Genomic DNA, 27,280 nt, shown 5'->3' with positions numbered 1-27,280 from the left:
CCTACACCAAATAATAACATACAGGGTACTTTATTAAAAAAAAAGGCGAAGAAAAATTACTTTGAAATTTAATAATAAAATATATCTTATAGACTTGCATTTTAAACACTGACAAAACGAGAGAAGGCATACCATCTTTGGCATATTTACATTCAAAATATTCTGATTTCGTTATTTGATCTTGTCAAACACTTAAAAAATATATTTTATTTTAATGTATAAAATTTATTTAGAAATAGATGAATTCGCCAGGATATATCAATTATAAATTTATAATAAAGTAATGCATGATAAACTATACAGTAAATGTAAAATATCTTAAATATAATTTAAAAATACTAATTAAGGCGTAATACTAAATTACTAAGTACATAATTTAGTTTGGCATTTCTGGTCCACACCCTATCCACTAAACTTGATACAAAATCTAACAACAAAATAAACGACTAGCAGAATAACACTAACAAATCCAAATAAGGTAACGTATTCTGACACTGACACTTCTTGGTTTTTAAGACGGCAATGGGCATTTAGTCCTGTCTGAAATCAAAACACACAAATCATAAAAATATATAGGTATACCTGTTATAGTAATATACAGGGTAAGCCTTAAATAAGTACAAATATTTTCAGGGCTGGTAGATCTCGATAAAAGAAACATATATTCTCTTTATCATTTTCCAAATTCCAAAGTCCAAAATAACCGAGTTATTTTACTTTGAAAATTCCAAAAAAAATTTTTTTTGTTTAAATTTTGAGAACCACTGTTTCTTTTCTGAGTTTTCTTTCTTGTAAATTTAATCTACTACCTATGTTGCCATATTGTCAGATTTTATTTCAAATTTCCAAAAAAATGTTTCGCGAAAAAACCTTATAGACGTGTTTCTGGTGTTGAAACCCCTAAAAATATTTGTATTTATTTAAAACTCACCCTGTATATAAATATCATAAAGTTATACAATTTGTAGAAAACTATATAATTAATTTAAATCAATACGAAATTGATTCTACACGTAGAATAAGGATAAATTATAAGTATACTTTATGATAAAAAAAAACTGTATTTATTGCTTACCCAGCCTCCATTTGCATTTACCCAATACGCCATATTATCTTCTAGTAATTCAGTCATATCTTCCAAAATGACATGTAATTGATCATTTTGTCCTTGTCTAACATTGTCAACAGCTAAACCGCCTGCTATACAAAATACTGCTACTACCTAAAACATACAGTTATATCCTTAGATGAGGTAGTACCATACGATCGAAAAAAAAACGGCGTCAAAGACGGCTGGGAAATGACAATCGATGATAATTTTGGCGAGGTCAAGCCCTAGACATCATTTACTTGGCCCGTACTCTTCTTCATTTTTTAATGGCGCTTACTGCCATTTGGCTCTAAGAAGGTTGTAATTTATTTTTATATTTACTAAAAATTATTTTTAAATGGTGTTACTTCAAATTCAAAAAAATTTTTTTTTGGAAATAGATTTGTGTATGTGGGAACTTTCTAGCCTTTTTTGATTTTTCTATTATTAGTGTTAATTCTAACATCATTTACTAAAAATTGACACATCCTATATCAATTTTTAGTAAATGACATCTATAGAGATTGATTTCGCCAAAATTATCATCGATTATCATCCCCAGGTGTCTTTGACGCCGTTTTTTTTTTCGATTATACGATATAATGTAACCTTTAGTTACAAACTACTTGACAGCGAGCAAAACTTTTTTGTTCTCTTTGGTTAAATTGTTGTTAATATATTTTGAGCACATTGCAGTCTATTCGTTAGGTAGCCAATTGACTTACAATCATTTACATGGTATTCTGCGTACCTATCTAGATATTGGCTTATCTTAAGAAGTTTCGGTAAAAACTTGAATTTTTGATATAAGTTACTTTGAAACATCTAAAAACGAATTGTGAAAGTTTTTCTTTAATTCAGCCCCGAGAAGGGTTGAGGTGAAAGGTGAAATAAATAATTAAAGTGATTTGACATTGTCAACAGCTAAAGCGCCTGCTATACAAAATACTGCTGCTACCTAAAACATACAGTTATATCCTTAGATGAGGTAGTAAAGTGATTTTTTCAAAATTTCAGGAAAAAAGTATAGAAGAGAAAAAAAGTTCAAATAAAAGTTGTAGAGCGTCAAAGCAGCGTGTTTTACAAAAAAAATAACTCTATACTTTTTTTGCTCAAATCAATATTAACCGAGATAGAGTAGCTAAAAGCTAGGGGACAGTTTTTATATTGAAACATTTTCAAGTCCTTACCATTTCTCCGAAATTTAAAAAAAAACACTTTATCAAGTCAAGTACAGGCGCTGCAGGTGAAGCGTGGGTACCAAAAACTAGCGAAGTCGACTGGCTGTCTAATGAATAGACTGTGATTTTTATGTTCCTAATTTACAATTATTTAAAACAGGAATACCTTGCCCCAGGTAATTTCAGTCCTTAAAATGTGATGTCCTATGGCCAAGAGTAATCCAGCATTACCATCAGCTGATGGTGGACCTGTATGTCTAAATATCTTCGTATACAACTTCGGGTGCATTCTTTCTAATTCTTGCCCCGCACATGCTAAACCTAGAAAAAGAAACAATAATATTGGACACCATAAAGATAAATATAAATATATTAAATTTCCCAGAAATTTGTATTCTTGATAAAAGTATCTGCATCCTTAATAGAACTAGGAATACACTTGTCAACATTGAAATACCGTATGGTCGAAAAAAAACGGCGTCAAAGACGGCTGCGGAATAACAATCGATGATGATTTTGGCGAGGTCAATCTCTAGGTAGACTTCTAGTCTTTCCAAAAAATTATTTTTTTTTCTCGATTTTTAAACTACACCATTTAAAAATAATTTTTACCCTCTTAATGCCAACTGGAACTCAAAAAAAAAAGTAAATTGAATTTCTGTCATTTTTTGGATGTCATTTGTCGAAATCTTCCCTAACTTGTTGGCAATTAGTTTGCTAGAAAGCAGTCTTCTTTATAAGTAAAATCTTTATGAGAATCTTTTCGTATCTGGACAATGTTCTTTATGCACACACTTTATAATGTTCATTTCTAATATAAGTTTACCTGGAAATACTTCTCTGACTATACTGCTGCATCCCTCCAATGATCCCACAGCGCTTCTTACTCTTGTCAGTCCTAATTTCTTGTTAAACAATCCGGCTTTCTTTAGTCTCGTTCTTACGTACAAAGTACAAAGGGCTCTGCCAACGGCTATGATTTCTTTAGGGGGTGCGGCTAAAAACTACCCTTTTATTATAAAATGTAACAGAGTGTAACTTTTTTTAATATTCCAAGATTAAATATAATAGAAAAGATAAAAAATAATATTCTAACAGTTTCACAGCCAACCATATGTGTATCGATTAAAATATTTATTTTTATTTCATTACTTCTATCGATTTGAATACCCTGTAGACCACTGTCGACTCGCAAATTACTGATAAATTTATAGTCATTCTAGGAATTTGTTAGTTGTTATTGAAGATTTTTTTAATTCACTAATATTGTCGCTCCTCAAGTTTTTTATGAAGTTTTTAATTTATTTTTGGATGAATCTGGTATTATTAATATAGAAATATATTATTCTCATAATATATTTCTATATTCATACAGAAAACACGGAATTGACATCACGACAACCAAATTTAAACACCTTTATAGTCGGTTTTGATTGACATCTCTTTTGTTGGGATTTTATATATTATTTTATTATCGGTTTTGAGCAAGTGTATAAATCCGGAGAAACGTTGAGTTAAGATTTGAATTATAGCGAATTTTTTAAAGATCTTAGAAAGACACTTTAAAAAATTGTTCCTTTACAGAACGTGACACTGTTTGTTTTGGGACTAAAACCATGAAATATGATTTTTTACTAGTATGAGTAATTATAATTATATATAATTACCGTGTAGGTAAATCAATTAATTATGAAATTCATAGAGTGCTAAATAATTATAGTTTCATACCCGCATTTATTATCTACTACTTGTCAACAATAATTATGATATGTTAGTTTTATGAATTTTATTTAGCTGTTCTAGTAGCGCATCTACCTATATACATTATTAAATACTTTCTTTACTTTATTTATGTTTGTTAGAAATATATTATATTTACCACACAATCCGCATTTTAAGATTAGCAATAACTCTATATATGGAGTTGAACAGAAAGAGTATTTTAAATTATTATATTATTTTATTAAACACTGTGAATTTAGGATAAACCAACATAGGCAGATATAAATTTTAGAAATATTTAGTATTTTGAAGATATATAAATTCTCCATTGAATATCGGAATAATATACTGGGTGTTCTATTTAAAATAAAGGAGTAACTTGTTTTTAAAAGTGACCAATGTTAATCCTGTCTCACCCTGTATAAATTTTAGGGTCTTTTTTTTAATCCAAATTTTATATCAGGCTATACAGGGTAAATTACAATTTAGGTAGCTGTTATTGAAATTATTAAATTTTGAAGGGATTTGAAGGACTCTCCTTGGAGCCTCCGCGTCGTATGAGAGACGCCACCCTGTATAGATAGGTATATTATTGATATTAATTAAGCATTATTAATTAGATATACAGGCAAATTTCTAACTAAATGTACGTATATTATTTTGAACTTATATTTACTTGGAAATTTGCAACAATTATATTCCATTTAAAAAACTAAAATTTTTTTTTTCGGTCTATCCAACCAGTAATTGGTCAAGTCAGAGACAACATTAAAAAAATTGCAGACATAATTTACCTCTGAACTAAACAATAAACCATAGATACTTTATACTTTAGCTCTCAGCTTCAGCTTTTTTTCTCGTGTAATTAGTTTAAAAAGATACGTAATTTATTTGAATACTTTAGAGCCCACAAGAAATCTAATTACATAATCGTTAATTCACCATGTATAATATACATACAGGGTGCGCAGTACAATAGGTATATGTTTGAAAATTAGGTACAAGAATATTTCGAGAATTACATTTTTTTTATACTAACCATTAACGTTTGACCTCCAACCAATTGTAGTTGAAAGTTTTCTGGAAACTACGTCCCCCACATTACTAAACCTTCGTCTAAAAGCTGCTTGTGGATCAGCAGTTGCTAAAAACATAAAAAATGTATAATGAATAATTTTATAATGATAACAAGTCATCATGATCACAGAGCAGGGGCATGTACCAGAGCATATACGGAAGGGGTAATGACCCTTCCCAGGAAGAAATTGACGAATAAGATAAAATGTGTTATAATGGGATGAGAAAAGAAATCCTTTTTAAATATTAAATATTCTATGAAAAGTTAATTCATTTCATATAAATATAAATACTGTATCAAAAGAAAACGACGCGGCCGCGGCGTCCAGTTGGCTTGGAAATGACGATCGATGACATTCCCCATATAATTTTATATATAAAATGACAGCGATCTTTATTTCATAGCCATCGTTGACACCGTGTTTCTCTCGATCATATTGTACCTATTATGTAAAAATACAAGGTGGCATGTAAAATATTTCACGCTTCACTTCGGTTAAACCTCCAATGAATAAAAACACAACAAAACACAACTGGTTTCAAATCATTAAGCAAAGTTTCAAAAATTAAACAAACGGTATCCTGTGCAACATTTTGTTGTCACTAGGTATATTTTTATATATCACCCTTATACATTTAAATCTTACTCTATGTTTCAAACCTTACGTGGTGCTCCTTGTGTCGAAAGTACCGGAATGCTCAACTTCCTTCGAGTCCTAGAAACTCCATGAGATAGTTTCCGAGGCAGCTCCACCACTTTAGAATTTGAGGATTCCATAAGGATGGTTATTTTGTCTTCAAGTTATCCTTTTCTTGTGCTAAATAATAAAACATTTTTTTCTATTTTATGCAATCCACACTTTTTTCAAAACCGTTAATAGGAAATGTTCGAATAACCTCATTAATTCCACAATGAAAACAATATAATTTCACTTGTCTGACATGCTATTTATGAATAGAAGTAAACTAAAGTTGTGGGTGCAAAGTCAATATACCGGGGTTTTAAGATTGTCTAGAAATATTGGTTTTAAAATTATATGTTTTTAATTACATACTATTACAAAAATTTTGGTGAAATATTATAATAACCAACTTTTATGGTAATATTTATATTTTTAGTTCTGTTACTGTTCAAAGCAAATTTTACAAAATATATATTTTAATACCATATAATTCTCAAGTCTTCAACCTTTTAGTGTAATCAATTTTTGGAAAAAAAAATTACGCAAAGGAGTGACACAATCCAGTCTCATATTGCAGACATGCAAACCATGTGTGGTTCCAAGCACCACAACATAAAATAGTTGGAAGCCCGGGTTATCCACTGGGTACCTCATTGGGAAAAGCGTAAATTTAAAGAAGCCGTTTTTCGCTGACGGGTATTTGACACGCATCAGAAGATAGTTACGCAAGGCGTTTTCTTTCATGAACTTTTCTGTGACTGAAACTCTCTTCTGTGACTCTCTCTTCCTTACTCTGAACATTCAAAAATCTCATTACTTTGTTGCCTCTTTACTTTTTGCTTGTCGTTGTTAACTTAACTCGTTGTAACCACGAGTTTACAATTCTTCTCTATTGTGTTCTATTGTGGGCTGCTTCCTTCCCTCCTGATTCTGCATGCTTAATCCCCTTTAATTTTTTGTGGAAAATATCCTTGCACCTTTTGAGTTGTCCGTAAAGAAGGAACAAGCACATCGTAAAGAAGAAATTTCGGTAGGCGGCGTAGAACTTTGCGAAATGCGGAAAAGAATGAAAGCAACTTGATATTCAAAGGCAGATAATTGTACGTTTTTTGGCATTGTATTGAGCCTTTAAATAGTTCTGAGCTCGGGGTTGGAAGATTAAGATCGTGCTCGGCATTCCTAAGTGGATAGTTGTGAGATGGCCTTTCGGGAATAGCAGAGATGTGCTTGCGGATTAAGCAAACGGATTCAAAAATGAGTAAAGAAGGAAGAGTCAGTATTTTGAAATTTTTAAAGAAATTCTGGCAGTAAGTTCTACTGTTCAGTCCCAATAAATATCGAACTGCTCTGTTTTGAAGTTTGAAAATACGATCAAATTTTGTTGCGCAGCAAGTACCCCAGAATGGAAGGACATAACGAAGATGTGACTCAAAAAGGGCATAATAGGCTATTCTAGAGGTTGATAAGTTAAGTTCCTTAGAAACTGATCTTAGCGCAAAACAGGCAGCGCTTATAGTTTCTTTGATAAAGCTTCGATATGCAAGTCCCAATTTAACGAGTTGTCTACAACAAGTCCTAAGAATTTTACAGAGTCCACGACGTCAATAGTGGTGTTATTAAGTACAAAAGGTAGTATAGTACTTTTATATGACAAAACTTTAGTTTTTGATAGGTTGCGGCATAGGAGATTAGAATTGTACTATCCTTTGTAATTTTTCACAAAACCCTTGTATAAGTTAAACCGAATCTACACGAATCACGTATTTCAGGTTGGACATAGATTTCTAACACGACATTTTAAGTCACTTATATAGACCATTGAATTTTTTTGGGAAACAGTCAGGTACTTTTAGGTAAAAGGTGGTAAAAGACATGTCGGCCTTTACTATTAGTTTCTCTGTTCTTTTCCTAACGACTTTCACATTCGTTCAAATTGATTCAGGACAATTTCCAGGATATTTCTACCCTGAGTCTCCCAACCCTCCATTCCATTTTGACGAACCAAGTACTTCACCTCCTATTTACGTTCCTCCAGTATTTTCCGATGTACCACCTCAAGTAATAACTTCCGATCCCCCTTCACAAGATTATCTACCTCCTAAACCTACAACAAGCTACCTTCCACCTCCTAGTAATGAAATATTTCCACCTTTATTACCACCCACACTTCATGACGATGATTCAGTGGTAATTCCAGCCTTTCCATCCCCAAGCAATTCTCCAAAACCTGATTACGGCCAACCTGCTTTTCAAATTCAGAGCATGTCCTGTATACAAGGGTCCAGTTTTCGTGTGGATTTTAAAATGGATGGACTTATTCCATGTTATCCTATTATAGAAGAATCGACTGAAGAGTGCGTAGAAACCAGAAGAAAAAACGTGTTTAGAATAAATCTGAACAATTTCGAAGCGATGCTTCGATGTGGTGTAAAACGATGTTCGAAAGATAATTTAAACGATGGAGGAAGAAATGAAAATGATGGAAGTCATTTTAACATGTGTGCAACTTTAAGGGTGCCTACTGTGAGAGGAGTGAGACTACCGGAAGATAAAATTATTACTTTGATGTGTACACCTCAGGATCGAGTGGTTAGCAAAACTAGGCATATTAAGTTAGGAACTAATAAAATACTGTAAGTAAATTATATGTCATTATTCTTTCAGCAATATTTATTTGTATATTTGTTCTCAAAATTTGCTATTTATAATCCCTTTTTCAAAAAACTTTACTGTTTCAAACTCCTATTCAAAAAATCTCTATATCAGGTTTTTGTTAAAGATTCCTATCTCTAAATATTGCGGGCAAGGTGACAATAGTTTCACACAATATTTTTGTCAATATACAGGGTAATTTAAACTTATATTTCCATAGATTTTATAGTTTTTTTAATCAATATAACATTATCTTCAAAACACAATAAAATTATAATCAATACGGAACGGTTTTTGAAATATGACTATTTTAAGTATTTCAAATGAAATACATTAAATGTTTACGTATTTTTGGAATCAAAATAAGTTCATTGGACACAATTTACCTTTATACAAAAGTGCTTCGTTTGTCCGCTAGAGGGCACCAACCTTTAAAAAAATAAACACATTTTTTCAGATATTTTGAGAACCGTTGTTTCGATTTGAATGAGATTTTGGATGTCTATGTTTTGCTTTAACATTTGGCTTTCAGAAAAATTAAGAAAAAGTACGTGAAGGGTAAAAACTACCCCCACCCTTACATAAATTTTAATATAAATATTTTCCAACTCCACCGACGACAGATTTTCTTCTCGTAAAATGATCCTTCTGGTATTTACTAAATTTTTTGTCACTTGTACAAAAACGCTACAACGCATAGTTTTTGAGAAAAAATTTTTGGAGAATTTATTTTTTCAAAGTAGACTTCCAAAATATACAGGGAGTTCTAATATTTCGTGGACATAGAACAACTACGTATTTTTTGGATCCAAATAAGTTAATTGCACATAATTTCCATTTATACAAAAGTGCTTCGTTTGTCCGTTAGAGGGCAACCTTAATAAAATTTACCTTCATTTTAATCGTAGAAACTAAAAAGATATCCTCTATATCTTTTTTTGTGTTCCTTGTAATGAAATACAACTTTAATATTTTTATTCGTTTATGACCTATGATACCTATTGATACTTATGTAGCTCCCACTGAACCCCACAATTCTTGCAGGGAAGATTGGGAAGTGGCCAAGCTAGTAATAACAGAACAAAAGCTGAAATGGGCGATCGACACCTTTCAGCCCTATAAAGCAGCAGGAGTGGATGGGATCTTTCCTGCCCTTCTAAAGGAGGGTCAGCAAATAGCTACTCACCATCTACTAAGCATTACAAGAAGCAGTCTAGCGATGGGATATATACCAACCACATGGAGAAGAGCAAAAGTAATCTTCATACCCAAAATAGGCCAGCAAAACTGACTGGACAACCCAAGTCATTTAGGCCTAGTTAGTCTCACATCGTTCGTGTACTAAAAACGCTGGAGAAAGTAGTTGGCAACCATATTGGAGAAAATCATCTAAAGGTTAAACCACTGCATGATAGTCAGCATGCATATAGAACGAGCAGATCCACAGAAACTGCTCTGTACCAATTAACGGAGCTAATACAGACAAGTCTGGATAGCAAAGAAACAGCAATTTGTGCCTTCTTGGATATTGCGGGGGCGTTTGACAATATACCACATAAGGTGGTCAGGCGATCTCTAGAAACAAGAGGGGTGAACAGAACTATTATTCGCTGGTTTTGGGAAATGCTGTCAACACGAACAGCAGAGCTCAGATGGGCACCAAAACTGTAGCTGTTAAAACAACGCAAAGGAACTCCACAAGGTGGAGTAACCTAACCTTTGCTGTGGAGCTTGGTGGTGGATGAACTACTAGATGAATTAACTCTAGCGGGAATACACTGCATTGGGTATGCAGATGACATAGTCATGATCGCTCGGGGAAACATGAAGGCACCTTGTGTGATATTATCCAAAAGAGGACCCATATCACTGAGAGATGGTGTAGGACTGTCGGGCTGAGTATCAACTCAGACAAAATCGCGATAGTGCCATTCACCAGAAGGCGAAGTCTGAAAAACTGGAAAGAATCCAACTAGATGGAAAGGAAATACTGCCAACACAGGAAGTTAAATACCTGGGAATAACCCTGGACAGTAAACTCCTGTGGAACAGGCATATTAAGAACACTACCATTAAAGCCATAAAGGCTCTCATGATATGCAGAAGACTGGCCGGAAATAGATGGGGCTGCTCCCTAACATTTTGCGCTGGATGTATACCATGATAAGTAAGACCCATGATTACTTATGGAGCAGTTGCCTGGTACACACAAAACTAGAGCAACGGACAGCAAGGCTAAACCTATGCAAAGTCCAGAGACTAGCATGTGTTTGCATCACAGGAGCCATGAGAACCTGTCCAACAGCAGCAATGGAGGTCATTCTAGATCTAACACCACTGCACATTGTCATTGGTAGATATGCCAATGCGACAATGATTAGAATGGTCACTAACGGAATTAGTACTGGGAGAATTGTCAGATCAGGGGCTTGGAACACCCTCAAAAAGGGAATACCACTCCTGCAACTCCCAGTGGACGATATGCCAAGAACGTACAACTTTGACAAACATGTCAATGTAGTATTGAGCAATAAGAAGGATTGGAAGAGCGAAACGCTTGCCCAGAAGTTAAAAGACCATACCATAACTTGGTATACTGATGCTTCCAAAACCAATACGGGAACAGGGATCGGAGTGATTACTCCGAACCAATGGGCACTTACCCTAGTATCCTACAGGCAGAAATCTACGCTATCGAGAGATGCGTACAACTTATCTTAGATAGGAACAATCGGAAACAAGAAATAGCCATCTTGTCTGATAGTCAAGCAGCATTAAAGGCGATCAACTCAGTATCAATCAATTTCGAAATTGGTCAAAGAATGCATAGAAGCTGAATAAATTAGGCAAAGAAAACAAAATCCTCCTACACTGGGTGCCTGCTCACCCAAGGGATAGAAGGCAATGAAAAAAAGCAAATAATCTAGCTAGGAAGGGCGAACACTCCACTAACTGGACCAGAACCGTTCTGCTTTCCAAGTGGTAACCAACTCAAGGCGGAACTCAAGAACTTGGAAGATTCCATCCGCAACCTGGGGTGCCAAATCTTGCAATGGTCTAAGACACTCGAAGAAGTTTCTGAGGGGCTTATGATCAAGAAAAATCACAGATCTTCCTGGGTCTGAGTAAGAACAATCTTCGGATTGTCACGGGGTTTTTAACAGGACACTGTCTCCTCAATGAACACCTCAGTAGATTGAAACTAAGAAGAAATGGCGAATGCAGATTCTGTGGGGGAAGATGGGGAAACACCAGTACACCTCATCACTGAGTGCCGAGACGACAACCATTCGTGCCATGAATTTTGGTACGACTGATATTGGAGATGGAGAACTACCCTCTATAAAACTGTCCCAGATACTGGCTTTTGTCAAAGCCCTGGGACTGTATGATGAGTTATGATTCAAGAAAGGGGGACACAATGGATCTGTAAGGTCGAAGTGATTAACCCCCCTCCCACTCATTCTAAATTCTAAAATTCTAAAAAAAAATTCATTTATGACACTATGACCTTATGAAAATAATTTTAAATTATAGCTCTAGTAGTCCTTCAACGACCCCAACTCCCTACAAGTTTAAAAATTGCAGACAAAACTGTTGCCAAATTAATCTAAAATATCTTTCTTTTAAGTTCAAATATTCGCCTTGAATCAATCAGAATATCATATAGCATCTGGAGGTTCTCAGAATGATTTGAAAATTCGCATATCCATATTTAAAAAGACCACCAGGAAGCAACAACACTTTTGACCAAACCGTTCAACCTGAACAGCGTGATAGATCTTGGAGAGGAGCTATTGTTAAGAGCTGTGGTAAACGATGAAGATGGTATTGGTGGATTATAGTGATCTTTAATAAGTTTCATTAAAACTTCGGATTTGATTTAAGGGTGGAAAAGCAGTCAATTAGGCTCTTTAGTAGCAACCGGACTTCAATCCAAGAAATCCGTCATTCTTTTAGACGGAAAATGGATGTAATCCAATTCAATGATGAGAAGTATATGTCTAAGAAACCCCAGAAAGTATCCCCTTTGACTACTGGAGTTATATTTTTAGGTAAAAGTTTCAGAACTTACCAATATTATTGAGTAACCCAAAGTATTTTTATTTATATTTAGAGCTTTTTTTGTTTCAAGAGTCCCCACAAGGGAGACAGAAATTGTATTATCTTTGAAAAATGCATAGTTGTCTTAACCCAAGAGATTGTTCTAAGGTAAGATTGAACCTCAATACATAGTCACTACACAAATTTTGCATTTATACAGGGGTGTTCCAGGCTCAGCGTGCGTTAGAAGTTTCTAAGGAACTGCAATATCTAGATCGGAAATTTTTGCACATCATTGTTTCACAACGAGATCTATCGATTGAAAATACTTTTAATACGGCGGCATTTCCGGAAATGCCGGAAGTTGACTGCAACTTTCTTATTTTAAATGGGTGCCCCTATTTTTTACTACATACTTAAATTCTCTGTAAATTTTTATAAATTTTGATATTAACACTCTACCGGGTGCGTCTCAAAAGTGGCTCACCCCCTATAACTTTTTTATTTTTTCAGATAAAACAACGAGATTTGGTACGTTAGTATACGACATAAATTAGGATTGATTGACATATTCAATTGCTTTCAGTCACTTTCGGTTTCACCGGAAATGACTACAACTTTTGATTTTTAAATGAAACCCTCGCTATTTTTTTACTTTATTGGATAGAAAATGACACTCTCAAAAGAATGACATATCATATGTCAACTTGTGACATTTTCGCATATAGTTTATTTCAAATTGTAAAACATGCGGTTCATAACGACAATTTGACTCGAAAAACCAAGTGTGTGGTATCAAATTATTCGTAAAAAAATGCCTTTTCCAGATATGCTAATGAGCCACCCTCGTTCCATTTGAAAAAATTCAGATATGATTAAAAATACGATTTGGGTATTTTATAACCGGCCAGGACAAGACACTAAAAATATTAGACGATCAAATATATTTTTCCAAGGTTCCTTGATTAAAAATTAGTGTTTTTGACACAGCCATGGCACTCTACATTGAAATTTAAAATACAATTTGTTTTTGAGCAAATATGTCAAAAGTTGACATATGATATGTCATTCTATTTAGAATGTCATTTTCTATAGAATAAAGTAAAAAAAACCGAGGGTGCCATTTAAAAATCAAAAGTTGTAGTCATTTCCGGTGAAACAGGAAGTGACAGAGAACAATTGATACGTCAATCAATCCTAATTTATGTTATTTACCAACATACCAAATCTCGTTTTTTTATCTGAAGAAATAAAAAAGTTATAGCGGTGAACCACTTTTGAGACGCACCCGGTATACCTAACTTAGACCTAACCCTAACATATTAACCGTTTTTGAGAAAAAAATATTTAAAATTTTTGGACGAAAAAAATTGCCTGTCAAAAGAAATGGTATAGCCTAAACGTCAAATTTAGTGATTACCACAACCCTGCCACAACCACTGTGACATAACGAGAAGAGGCTATGTATTTCAAAAGTTAAATTGTTCTAATATCATATTATGAGTATATGAGCCGTATGGCCGTAGCTGTCATGGAATTAAGCAATTAAAAACTTTTCATAGATCATTTTTTTCAAATAGAAACCCACTTTTCTTATTTCACATATTTATCTTAAATATATTAAAAACATTCAAATTTTGATTGAACTTGCGTAGCTATAGATTCTGTATTTTAACGTATGAGGTTTAGCAAGTGCTTTAAGTCTGACAATAAGGCGTGATGGAAAATGTTACATGAGAAGAACTATATAAAAGAATTTTTTAAGATGCTACAGAAAATAATAGATATCTACTGCAGATATAATTTCTAATTTTATACAGATAAGTTATGTTTTTAAAAATAATTTTTATCTGAATATTTCTATTTTCCTGCAAATGCTAATATTTTAAAATTAATTGAAAGGTCTCGAATAAATAACTAAACACTTTTAGCAGGTTATTATACCTAAATGATTTCCATAAATTATCATAATTGTATTTACTGTGAATTTGAAATAGTCACTTATTCGACCATATCTAGAAAAAAAAAAAAAAAAACTATAAAACGATCAATTACAGAAACAATAAAATATTGCGAAAACATTCACAAATAAACACATTAGGAACTAACATATAATTCACTCCATGCGTTTAATTAACGAAAATTAACTTCAATAAATTTAAAGGAATTGTTAACGCAAAAATTAATTGGCTGCACGTGCATATTGGGCTGGATAAGGAGTCGTAGTTAGGGAATCTGGTTTATTATCGATACAGATATAGTAATATTATTTTAAAAAAACCTTGATTTTTTGGCTTTCTTGATATGTAGCCTTATACACTGCTGGCAAAGGAATATTAGCAATAGGAGGTTTTCAATGCGATAAAAAAGATGGTAAGGCTGCAAATACACTGCAGTGCAACAGAGACGGATAAAGTGTCTTTCCCCTACCATCGTACAGGGAAGTGATCATAGAAGTGATACGACGAGAGAGCCCCTACGAGAGGGGCGCCAGGCGAAGGTCTTTAAGACGCTTGTGTGGGGCTACCGCCTACTAATAGAACAGAATCGAAAAAATAGAAACAGGACGGGCAATGTTGCCATTCAATTAAATCGAAATTATGTTGGCTTGTCAAAGTCCTAAATCTTCTAATCCCATTATCTTGCCTACTTAATGAAATATTAAATAAAGTACGAAACAATTTTAAGAATGTTTTCTCTAGGCACATAACTTCTTTCTAAAACGAAAAGTAACATGCAAAACTTTGAAATCATTTCTAAAATAGCAAGTGCAATTCTATGAAATGGCAATACTGTTGCGATCTTCCTAGCAGTCGCCCCGACACAGTCGGTCGGCGGCGGCGCTTGACAAAAACCGCGGCTGTGGCAAAGGAATTCAGGGCCGAAAAACTTTATAAGGAGTAACCGAACAGGGTTGCCGGGTTTGTTAGATTATAATTCCATACGAGAACAAAATTCTCGGTAGATCTTCAACAAAAATTAAAAGTACAAAAACGAAATAAAATATAATATTTAACTCCAAAATTAGCATTCCTATGTGTCGTAATAATAGATCACTCAAATAAAATACAAATATAATAAATATAACAAGAATTGGAAATAGCTAGGTATATTATGGTGATATTAAAAAAATATTGAATTAAATAATATTAATATATTAATAAAAACATATAAAACTTATAATAAGTAGGGATAGCAGTCACAAATTAGTGTAGCAGTCGCTTTTACCTTTGTAATACAAATTTTGATCAGTGATATCTAAAATTAATTTCATTTCAATGGGAAAGCTGTAGCAACTCTCAACTCTTTTTTTCATATTAATATATTTTTTTGACGGGAAAATCACTAAAATATTTGTCCGAATTTAGGTTGTTTCTTAACTTAAATTTTGTTTTTTGTTTACATTTTTTGGGGGAAAATATGGGTTCAACTTTAGTAGATGAATGAAATAAAATCTTTTCAAAGATATCAACTTCTTCGGGCATGTCGCCAATACCGCGCCCAAGGACCGCGCCTAATAAGGAGTAAAAGGATTTTTAGGAATATCTCTGTAACTCTGCAACTAGACAGAACGATGACCTGTATGTGTGTTATTACTAAATAAAATTTAATGAAACAATAATAAAGTCAGATTATACAGATTCCAACGCGGCAGTCGCTTAATTTTTAGTCAAATAAGTCAGCTTTTTAAAAGTGCTTCTATTGTAAAAACTAAAGACGCAGTTGAATATATCGTTAGATTTTTCTTTTAAATCGGTAGATCGGTAGCTTACAGACGAAACCGGTAGACCTGGCAACTCTGTGATGAACTGACGGTAGTCGGAATAGCGAGGTGCGGGGGCGCGGGAAGGGAAATAAAATAATGGCGATAAATAAAGGGCAGGGAGATGGGTATCATGAGTGGATGGGAGGTGGCGGAATTTCCAAAATCTTATTGGAGTTTGTCTAAGTAGACAGTCGTAGTGGAAGTGGAAACGGGGAAGTTGTTGTCCATCTCTGTTTAAGCATAGACTTTTTATAGGCGTTTCATTCCAATGCATGTAATTCCTATGCCTAGAGATCCATTGCCGGGCCTGTATATCTTTTCAGTGACATGTGGACGGTTTCTGGACACACTTTTAATTTTCGCTGACTTCCAAATCTGTTGTCTGTCAATTTGCGAAACCCTAGGCGTGGATTCTGTCGTCCTAATGCCACTATAGCGTTAAAATTGTTTTCGCGAATCTTACGCGGTCTCCCTGGAACTGATCCATGCTTTATATCTGTACCATTTTTTATCCTCTTTATTGTCTCATATACTGCACTTTTTCCGAGTTTAGTCAATTGCACTAATTTTTTAACATTTCGAACACTTTTTCTATACAAATATTCCACCATTTCTCTTTTTTTTACTTGCGACATTATTTCTCAAATCTTAAGCCGGTTTACAATCAACAATATTTAAGAGATGGTGTTGCCATGCGATTTTGGTCATAGCCTACTATCGGCACAACCTACGTGATGGATTACTGTTGTCTTAGAGTGTTACAGAAAAAAAATACATTAAAATTAGGAAAAATATAAAATTCCAGATACTTTTTAGACGGACTAATATATATTAGGTATAATATCTAGCCTAAACTTAACTTTGCTATAAATATCGCAATCTTATATCATACAGGATGTTCAAAATTCTACGCCAATCTTTCTAAAATACAAAATAATTTTTCTATTTTTTTAATGGAACGCCGTGTATATTATTTTTTATTAGATGGAGAGTTAAAAAATGAACATTTTTTGTATTTAAAGTATTTCAAAATTTTTAATGGTTTCGCAGATAAAGTGCGTCTGCTGGATCTGTGTCTATGAAAGGAATGCGGACAAAAAACATTACAGCTATATATTTTATACGTCGACTTGACGAGTACGTCACCGCAAATCGCTCCGCCCACTCATTTTATTGGCTACTTGCAAATTTGTCGAATTTTTATTGATGGGACGTGTCCTCTAATTTTTTACGAAAAACATCGAGAGAATATCGTTTCCCCTCTCGCGGATACCCCGTAGCTACAGAACGGACAGACGCACTGTACACGTAGTATTATTTCATATGGCTCTCTCAACGGTAAAATACGAGAGAAAAATTATGGTGGCTTTGATAAAAATTTACTGTGGAAAATGCCATATAAAATATAAAACCACAAATATCTGCGAAACCATTAAGAATTTTGAAATGCACTAAATACAAAAAATGTTCATTTCTTAATTCTTCATCTATTGAAAAAATAATATACAGGGTGTTCCATTAAAAAAAAACGAAGAAAAATTATTTTATATTTTAGAAAGCTTGGCGAAGAATTTTGAACATCCTGTATGATTTACGATTACCATATTTATAGCAAAGTAAGTGCAGACCATCTAAACCAAATACCTAATATAGTTTTGATTTCAGGACAGTTAACGGGTATTTTTAATATTTTTTTTAAGAAAGGCTAAAAAATATACTTTTTTATTTATTTAATAATACCTTAATATATAAATAATAATTTTTTTTTGTTTTAGTCCGATATTTGCCAAGAAAAAACATCTGGAAGAACAAAAACTAAAAGAGCCACCGTTAAATTGTACGAGCAAATTCATGAAAACTTGCAAAAAAATGCCTCCAATGAAATTGAAGACTGGGAATCTGAACTAGTGTTTCGAGTTCAACCACCAATTGTAAATAGAAAAACTATACAAACGTCAAAATCATCGATATTGTATGACTTTTACACTAACATCATTTTGGTCGGAGTTTCTTTAGGCATTTTATTATTTCTTTTATTAACATGTTGTTTATGTTATAAAAAGAAATACGCCTAAGATACAATATTAGCATATTGGTCATATTAAAAATTTGAAAATTTTGTTATATTTATTACATTTTTTTTATTATTTATTGTTATTGTTACTTTATATTTACATAATATCATAATAAATAAGTTATATTAACTCTTCTTCTAATTCCAGTTCCCCGCAAGCCATCTTTTCTACTTTTTGTTATTCAAAAAATATTTTATAAAGTAAACTTAATAGGCTTAATAAAAGTCTTCAGTAAACTATACCCTGTCGGCAACAGAAAGTCTTGAGTCGGAATGTATTATGCGTGTACTGACAAATTGACTGTACTCTTCGTACACACGAAAATTGGCACCCAAAGCAAAGCGTTACCGACCGTGTATATTAGAAATGAGAGCTTTCCTTCCTAATTTCTACACAGAGTGGGTCTTAAATAAGTGCAAATATTTTCTGGGCTGGTAGATTTCGAAAAAAAGAAAACATATTTTCTCTTTATCGTTTTTCAAATAAGTTTTTTACTTTAAAAATTAAAAAAAAATGATTTTCTGCTTAAATTTTGAGAACCACCGGATTTTTTCTGTGTTTTCTGTTCTTCTTCGTTCGAGCGCTCTGTATATCTGGCATCGTCATATCCCATCTTTTTCAAATGAACACTAATGTGATAGTAAGTGTAATATAATGAGTAACTAACAGCACAAACAAAACTTTATCTAATGCCAATATACAAGTTCAATATTATTAGTGCATACAACAGAAATATTAAGTGGGTCGATAACATGAGATGAAATAAAAACGATCGTCATAGTAGATGTAAATATAATTTCTGTTCAAGTAAAATGTCCAAAACATTTTTTCAGAAATGATCTATCAATGGTATTATTTTAAAATATTCTTTAAACAGGAGGATCAGCTAGCAGTCTCAAGAACATTAGCGATTGATGTAGTAAGCAAAAATGGTTTATCTCTGTAGTTTATCTATACCTACTATGACATCGTTTTTATTACATCATATTGTATAAAGTAAAAATATTATGTTATTGAAAAATTATTAAATATTATAAATATTAATAAAAAAATATGTTAATAAAATCAGCCACGAAAAATATTACGGCCTTTAATGTTTTTCGTGGCTGATTTTATGATATATACCGGGTGCGCCTCAAAAGTGGCTCACCCCCATAACTTTTATTTTTTCAGTTAAAAATCAAAAGTTTTGATCAATTGAATACGTTATTCAATCGTAATTTATGTCGTACACTAACATGCAAATCCCGTTTTATTTAATTAAAAAAAAATTAAAAAGTTATAGAGGTGTACATTTCTCATAATAATTTAAAAAAATAATTTTAATAGTTTTTTTTTTTTTTTTGGAAATTTTTAAGTTCTGGTACATAAAAAATCAATTTTGTATTGCACACACACACTGGTTTCTTCTCAACTTAAAAAGAATGTTAACTGAACAACGAATAGTATAATGGAACATCAAAACGTACGTGTTCCGTTGATTAATTGTTTTAAATTAAGCAACACATTTCCTTGGATTCAATAACACTACCAAACAATTTAAAATTCATTGGCTACGTTATTTGACAACTAATTTTGCCAAATACTGGTATAGGACTCTTAAAGATGTAATATATTGCATGTAAATTTGTAAATAAGTTCATACACAAAAGTCTACTGATAAAATTTTATGACCATTTGTATGTGACTTTTATCGCTTGCTTCTTAATTGTTTGGAAATATTGTTAAGTGCTTTGAGATGATTTAAAAGCCGCGTATATCTTTATTAATACATAGAATATGAACAAATATGAACTTCTACCTCTTTGGAATATTATGTTATTAGTTGAGGCAAAAATATAAACATAGACATGTAATTGAAAAACTTTCCTCATAATATTTACTAGATATATCTATGAATACGTATGATTTTAAGAAAAGATACAGGGTGGCAATTTGAAAAGTAGTAGCAAATAATATCTCTTACAAAAAAATATTGCCAGGAAGACCTAAAAAAACATATTGGAAAATTACAAAGGGAACTAGCTTTTTTTCCTATTTAAGAGAATGTATAAATTTTCTAGTTTTTTAAAATGTTGCTTATTTTTAAATACCGATATCTTAAAAACTAGTTTTTCAGATTTCGGTGTTTAAAATACGTTTTTTTCGGCAATGTGCTACACAATACAGGTTTATAATAAAATAAAGCAGGTGGTTACGGCTGGTTACCCTTTAAGGGTTGTGGGACTCAAAAAGTACCTACTGATTCCTCTTCTATATCCCACAATATATGTAAATTTGAGATTTTTCTAATGGTATTTTTATAACAGATATTCGCGATTGTTATTTTCCAAATTGTTACACTATATTAACTAACGTAATATTGATTATTATTAATAATAAATAGAAAGAAAGAAATATATTTTGCATTAGTAATTTTACAGTAGCATCTTTAAACTAAGTAGAATAAAATAATAATTTATTCAATATACATTTATTATTAATAACGACATAAATTACAGGTTACTTTACCTTTAGTATTTTAAAGACATCACAATTTACGTTTTGTACGTTCCAACATGTTTCACTCCTATATTATCCTTTAAAATTAATAATAATTTACACAATTTACGATAGAAATATTTTTATTACAGACCATCGCGTATGGCGTCAGATCCTGTACTAATGTACACATTATACTCGCGCGTTTATTTTACAATGAAAAAATATTTAACAAAACTATACCATGTAAAATAAAACTGAAACTCATTGAAAAAAGCGTACAGCTGTAACTGATTATGAACCTCGAGTATTTCAGGTTAATATGCATCAACGTTTTGTTCAACATTTAAGTCTACTTCCAACGGACACGATATAATGTTTTCTTTAATTGTTTTCATAAACATTTTTTGTTAGTTTTTAAACTTATTTATATGTCAAACAGCTCAAATTGTTTGTTTTTTTATATGTTGGTTTAATAATAATTTACTTAAATACATATTTTATTGTAAAGTCAAGAATAAAATACATCTACGATATTAAAAAGTCTCGTTTAAACAGTTTAAGCGCGAAAATATTTTTTTTAGTATAGGCAACTCAAAAAACGCTATCTGTACGTCAACGCAAAGTCAAAAAAATAATAGTGGGAAATGAGCAATGGAAATGAGTCAAAAGATGTTTTAATCAAATTTTAAGATGGAGGTTGAAAAGTTATTGTTTAATTCTACATATTGTAGATTATGTTGCACAGAAAATGAAAACGGAATCAACTTATTTTCAGGCGATGATAATTCCGAAGAAGTGTGTAATTTGATAAACAGATATTTACCTCTAAAGGTATATTTAAAAAATATTTAAGTAGTGAATTTGATTACCTCAGTTCCGATATAATTTTTTTATATAGGCGGGAGGTTTAAACTAAAATATGGCAAAATTTTTATATCAAATTTCCTTTTTATAGGTAACCCAAGAAGATCCTCTACCTAAAACAATATGTCCTGGGTGCCACATACAATTAGAAACAACTAAACTATTTATGGATTTAATTATTGAAGGTCAAGATAAATTCAGGATTTTATTAAAAGCCGAACAAGATTTACTCGAGAGGGAAGAAAAGGAAAAGGAACTCAGCATTACACCATCACAATCCCAATGCTAGTGTTGAAACATATACCATACAAACTGATGAAAATGGGGAAAAATTTATTATACAAAGATAATTGTGTTTGGATATTGTAATTTAAGTTTTATTTGAAATTTGCTTCAGTTTATAGCAAAGGACCGTTATTTTCTCCAGAACATGAACTAGTTCTAAAAGCCGACGGGCTGGGTAAACCAAAAAAAAACGGGAAGACCTCCAAAACCATCGAAACAAGAAAATAGTCATGAAGCTGGTTAGTATTTTTAGTATGTAGTTTGTGGAACAAATTTATTTTTTACTACTTTTCAGAGAAGATTGCAAACTCAGTAATTGAGACCAATTCTAAAGATGATACTCACGAAACAGTTGTTAGAAATGATAGAAAAAAAGAAAATAAGAGCTCCAGCCGAATGTAGCGATTGTTACGGAAGTAGGGCCAGTGTTTACCACAGTTCATTGAGTTCATACTTTCATGTTTTGAATTGCTATAATTATAATAATGATTATATCTGAAAGGGTGCAGAGCTTGATCACTTTTTAAAAAAGGAAGGTGTTTTGGATGAGGTTGAAGAGGTAGCTTTTACTGGATTAGAAAAAACATTTACAGACTATTCTTAGAAATAGGAAAAATACTAAGCTCAGAGGGACAAGATTTAGGACAGTCAGTATTTTCAAATAGAAAATCAAGTAAAAAGAGGATGAAAAGGAAACTGAACAGTAGTAACTATTTATCTTTGTTTGTAATTTCTGCAACAGTTTTTTTAAGGAATGAAGTATACTTGTGATATTTGTTCAAGAAAGTTCCTACATTTGGATCAATATGAATTACATAGAAAAGATCATAAGGTAATGTATGCATGCCAAGAAGAAAATTGCCAAGTGAGAAGTGAAAATAAAGATATTATTTTGAATCATCAAAAAGAAACTAACCATCATGGTATTGCTTTATCTCAGGAAGACAGTTGTGTAAGGTTTTCTATTTTTTTTATATTAAATCATGAGGCAGAAAAAAATATATCAGTTTTCTGGTTTAAGCTTATTGCTCCAATCTTTTTTTATAGAATTTGCAGGTAATAAATGTTCTATTTAAGATAGTAGATAATAGTGAGCGAGCGCGTTTGAAAAAATCTTCCTCGCTCTATATGCAACTACTCTAATAATATCAGTTTTTGACTCACCCTGTATATATCATGTAGTTTAAAAAGTACTCTATATAAAATATTTTCAATTAAATATCTACAAGTAATTTGTTTTCTATAATTTTTGGAGTGCTATAATAATGTGTGAATAATTTTGTCTAAAAGTGGTCAATTTTCGAAAGTTGGGCTTGATGCATTTCAGGCTATTTTTAAATTTTCGACAGCAGCGCTTGGTACGGCAGAACTCGAAACCTTCCGGCTCTGTATTTCACGCACTCTGGGTTACCGGTCCTGTTGATGGCATTGAAATATTAAAATCGTGGGTTTATCATATATTTAAGTATTTTTGTATTTTACCAGTGCAGTTCTTGAAACTATAAAAATCTCAGGTACGAAGTTTGTGTGATGTAACGCTGTTTCGGGTAATGAAAATTAAGTGAAAAAGAACCCAAACTGGGCGACGCGTTATATTGTGACAATTTCAATTGATAATCAAATTGCCGAAAAAATGTAAACACGAAAAGCACGATAGCATAATTGCGTGGTTGTTGGGTGCAATAACACTTATATAACTCTCCCGGAACAACATTTTGCAACTTCTCAGCTTTATCACACCGATTTGGTCAAAAGCAAAAATGGATTCAGGTAGTTCAACGAAACAAGTGAGTAAAAAAAGTGCCCATTACATAATCAAAAAATTAAATAGTCATATACTATGAGGATAAAGTATAATTTAATCAATAAATATGACAGTATGGTATTTTAGAATTGGAATTTATGGCAAACACGCTGAGCGAAAAAATAGTATTCCCTTTAAAAATATTCAGTTTTAATTTAAAAAATATATTTGAATCATCCTGTATATTGACAAAATGTTGTTAAAATATGTGCGATACCACTCCATCTATCATAAAAAAGATTGGTGCAGAAATCTGATAGAGTTTTTTTTGGAACGGAGGACCAACCTGTAAGTATATTAAATGTATTATTTTTTTTAAGAATGGCGATGTAATATTAGATGAAAAAAACAAATTAAACAATATTGAAGAGACTTCTAACTTATTAACCACAGAAGAAGAACAGAAAAATACAACTGATGAGAACAAATTTAAATGTCCTAAATGTGATAAGAATTTTTCCTGCAAGCAAAGTTATGAGGTTCATATAAAGGCAATTCATGATGGTGAAAAGCCATTTAAATGTGATATTTGTGAAAGGTAAAAAGACATAGTCTAAGATTATATTTTAATAATATATTTTGTTTGTATCCAGGACTTTTGCATATGCTTATAGTTTAAAATATCATATGATTTCCCATAAAAACAAAGATAATCTGGATCAGATTTCTTGTGACCAATGTGATAAAGTTTTCAATCATGTCAGCAGTGTCGTTTACCATAAAGATACAGAGCACGGCAACCGAAGGTAAAATATTTTAAAAAATTTAGTCAAAAAATAAAATATAAATTGTCCATCTCTAGATTTATTTGTAATACATGTAATAAGACGTTTAAGCATAGACAGTTGCTCCAAAGGCATCAGCTGGTACATACAGATGAAAGACCGCATAAATGTAGTGCTTGCCCTCAAGCTTTTAAAACGAAAAGTAATCTGATAAACCACGAAATTATTCATTCACGGCACAAAAGATTTATCTGTCCAATATGTGGGCAGGGCTTTGGACATAAGACGTCGCTGACTATTCATCTAAGGTGAGATTTGAATTGATACAAAAAATTGTTTGTGCACTATGTGCGCATAATTGAAGTGGTACTTCTTTTTTCATTTGTCTGTCTGTCCGTGTGGGGACTCAATTCGAGTACTTCTATCCACGTGCCAAGTTTAGTTCCAATCGACCCGTAATTAAGAAAAATCCCTGATGATTTTGTCAATTTAGAGGCATCGGTTCGAAACGTCGAGTGCGTTATCCTGTAGCTCGTCCCCAATTATGCCGCAATCAACCCACATTTTTCTTCAATCTTAAATCCTTAGTCCCTCTCTGATGAAGATGTAAACGAAACGTCGCGCGTCGTATCGAATTTTGCAAGGTGGGATCGTGTGCACCGTCGCTCACATAGCCTAGCCCCCACCGAATTTGGTCGCGATCGGACGATGATAACACTTTGACGTTTCTTACGTCAAAACTAGCAGTGATACGTGTCGTACACGATCAAGTTGGCCTTGGTCCAATCCATCGATATACCAAATTCCATTTAAAGGTTGATTCTCAGCCCCTTTACATTCCGAGTTTCGGTCCCCCTGGCTCACATAGGGCTTGAGTTACGACGCTCCAAAGACCCATTAAATCGGACGATTTTTTCGCCATTGATGATGGAGTTTCATAGTACATGAAACGTCGTCAAAATATCATATCACGCTCCATCTTAACCTCCGATCGTTACCACTTTTTCTGACGCTAGCTCGTGTGTCATGACCTTGAATCTTTACTCCCAACGCGCGTAAGGAAGTTTCACTTCAATAGATCCACTGAATAAAAAGACAAAGGAAGGGGCGTATCAACAAACTATAATAAATATATAAACTATAGCGGCTGAGTAGCTGAGAAAACGACTTCCCTGAACGGTCTATTTTGATACACAGCAATAACGGTCAGTCGCTGTACAAAATTCTCTGTGATATCAAATTTAATCATCAGACAACTATGTATTTGACACTTCTCAGTATTACCAACATAAAACTATTTCTATTTTTATTTACATTGCTCCAATTTACTTACCATTGTTTAAATCTTCATACCTATTCAACATTTTTAGATGGCATGAAGGTACAAAACCTTACGAGTGTGATATCTGCCATAAAACATTTTCGCAAAAGGGAAACTTACTAGAGCACAAAAGAATTCACACCGGTGAAAAACCGTTTTGTTGTGATTTGTGCGGCAAGAGTTTTACAACCTCATCCCAGTGGAAATTACATCGCAAAAGACATACAGGTTTGTATTAACTTTTTTTATTATAGTACAGGGTGCTGAAAAAATGTGCGGCCAAATTTCAGGGGGTGATTGCACAAAATGAGTCCATTCGTTATTCCAAATGCTTCATTTTTGCTTTAATGAGTTTTGCGAAAAACGCGTAATAGCAGAAAAATATGAAGTTTTTAGATAAAAAAATTAACATTTTCAATCCTAAATAACTCGAAAAATATTAATTTTCTGTAAAAATGTTATAGAACATTTTTACTTAGAAAACTACTTTATTGGTTTTTGCAATGGGTGATTTATTTTCCACCCCTGAGAAGGGGTGGCGCTCACCCCCAAGGTGAAAACGCACATCGTTACTATCTAACTTCTGTTTCTTACATATATCTCTATCAATCTCTATTCACTATTAAAATTTCACGTCAATCGGCGCGGGTGTCAAGAATTCGGAGGTAATACCCTATTTTTATCCTCGCTTTCTGGCCTATCAGGAAATATATTATTTTTGGTAATTATCTTAAATACCATATTTTTTTAATTTGCTGCCTGTTCAACTACTCGGGAAAGATTTCGACAGACGACATCCAAAAAAATGACAGACGACAGATACGGCTCAGGGATCCACTATCAGTGTCGGGAATCCTCTAGTTGGGCAGACTATAGCACTGAAAATCAATGTTATAAATTATAATTTGTTATCAAGTATACTTTTTATTTAAGTTGCTAACTGAAATTTAACTTTTAAACTTTTTAACGTTTTTTTGTTTTTTCTTTTAATGAGATATGAACTAAAAGACGTTATTTAGAATATAAAAGTGTCTGCTAATCGCTAATGTGTTTGTATTAAATTATAACGTCGAATAATGCTTCTTTAACAAATAATAAAATTTTGAAAATGATATATACCGGGTACATCTCGAAAGTGGCTCACCCCTATAACTTTTTTATTTTTTTTCAGATAAAAAACGAGATTTGTTATGTTAGTATATGGCATAAATTAGGATTGATTGACGTATTCAATTCTTATCTGTCACTTCCAGTTTCACCGGAAATTTTTTTTTTTACTTCATTTGATAGAAAATGATATTCTGAATAGAATGAATAGCATATGTCAACTTTTGACATTTTCAATTAAAAAAAAATAGCATTTTAAACTTTAATTTACTTTAATTTAGAGTAATGTAACAACAATTTGACTCGAAAAACTAAGTGTGTGGTGTGTGGTATCAAATTATTCGTAAAAAATGTTTTTTTCTAAATATACTAATGAACCACCCTCGTCCCATTTGAAAAA

The 27,280-nt window shown here is 32.5% G+C and overlaps 2 protein-coding genes and 1 long non-coding RNA gene across 3 annotated transcripts; 2 read left to right on the top strand and 1 right to left on the bottom strand.

Annotated features, from left to right (window-relative positions):
• Positions 1 to 110: 110 nt before the first annotated feature.
• Positions 111 to 20,877, bottom strand: LOC115881284 (bcl-2-related ovarian killer protein-like). Its single transcript, XM_030898702.1, has 7 exons — positions 20,802 to 20,877; positions 5,737 to 5,888; positions 5,033 to 5,137; positions 3,098 to 3,268; positions 2,438 to 2,592; positions 1,076 to 1,222; positions 111 to 540 (listed from the first exon to the last, which is right to left on the bottom strand). Exons 2-7 carry the CDS (start codon positions 5,846 to 5,848, stop codon positions 403 to 405), a joined length of 828 nt encoding a protein of 275 aa, XP_030754562.1. The 5' UTR covers positions 5,849 to 5,888; positions 20,802 to 20,877; the 3' UTR covers positions 111 to 402.
• A 1,220-nt stretch (positions 20,878 to 22,097) lies between these two features.
• On the top strand, positions 22,098 to 22,298 carry LOC115881274. The gene is made up of 2 exons (XR_004050016.1): positions 22,098 to 22,162; positions 22,219 to 22,298. It is a non-coding gene; the product is annotated as an uncharacterized LOC115881274 (long non-coding RNA).
• Positions 22,299 to 22,530: 232 nt separating this feature from the next.
• On the top strand, positions 22,531 to 26,027 carry LOC115881282 (zinc finger protein 239-like). The gene is made up of 6 exons (XM_030898700.1): positions 22,531 to 22,626; positions 22,676 to 22,875; positions 24,048 to 24,265; positions 24,321 to 24,473; positions 24,530 to 24,760; positions 25,823 to 26,027. Exons 1-6 carry the CDS (start codon positions 22,608 to 22,610, stop codon positions 26,010 to 26,012), a joined length of 1,011 nt encoding a protein of 336 aa, XP_030754560.1. The 5' UTR covers positions 22,531 to 22,607; the 3' UTR covers positions 26,013 to 26,027.
• The last annotated feature ends 1,253 nt before the right edge of the window (positions 26,028 to 27,280 follow it).

This window comes from Sitophilus oryzae, unplaced genomic scaffold (assembly GCF_002938485.1).
Source record: "Sitophilus oryzae breed Bouriz unplaced genomic scaffold, Soryzae_2.0 scaffold_1711_pilon_pilon, whole genome shotgun sequence".
Classification (NCBI taxonomy): Eukaryota; Metazoa; Arthropoda; class Insecta; order Coleoptera; family Curculionidae; genus Sitophilus; species Sitophilus oryzae.
Note: the sequence above shows the minus strand (reverse complement) of the source record. Positions and strands in the feature narration are given on the sequence as shown.

What these genes read in the sequence shown, in the direction of transcription:
- LOC115881284 (XM_030898702.1), bottom strand. Translation starts at nt 5,848, where the DNA reads ATGGAATCCTCAAATTCTAAAGTGGTGGAGCTGCCTCGGAAACTATCT. An exon ending in AGTCAGAGAAGTATTTCCAG is followed by an intron (nt 2,593 to 3,097) that starts GTAAACTTATAT and finishes TTCTTTTTCTAG; the next exon opens with GTTTAGCATGTGCGGGGCAA. An exon ending in TAAATGCAAATGGAGGCTGG is followed by an intron (nt 541 to 1,075) that starts GTAAGCAATAAA and finishes TTTTGATTTCAG; the next exon opens with ACAGGACTAAATGCCCATTG.
- LOC115881282 (XM_030898700.1), top strand. An exon ending in AAATGTGATATTTGTGAAAG is followed by an intron (nt 24,266 to 24,320) that starts GTAAAAAGACAT and finishes GTTTGTATCCAG; the next exon opens with GACTTTTGCATATGCTTATA. An exon ending in ACAGAGCACGGCAACCGAAG is followed by an intron (nt 24,474 to 24,529) that starts GTAAAATATTTT and finishes GTCCATCTCTAG; the next exon opens with ATTTATTTGTAATACATGTA.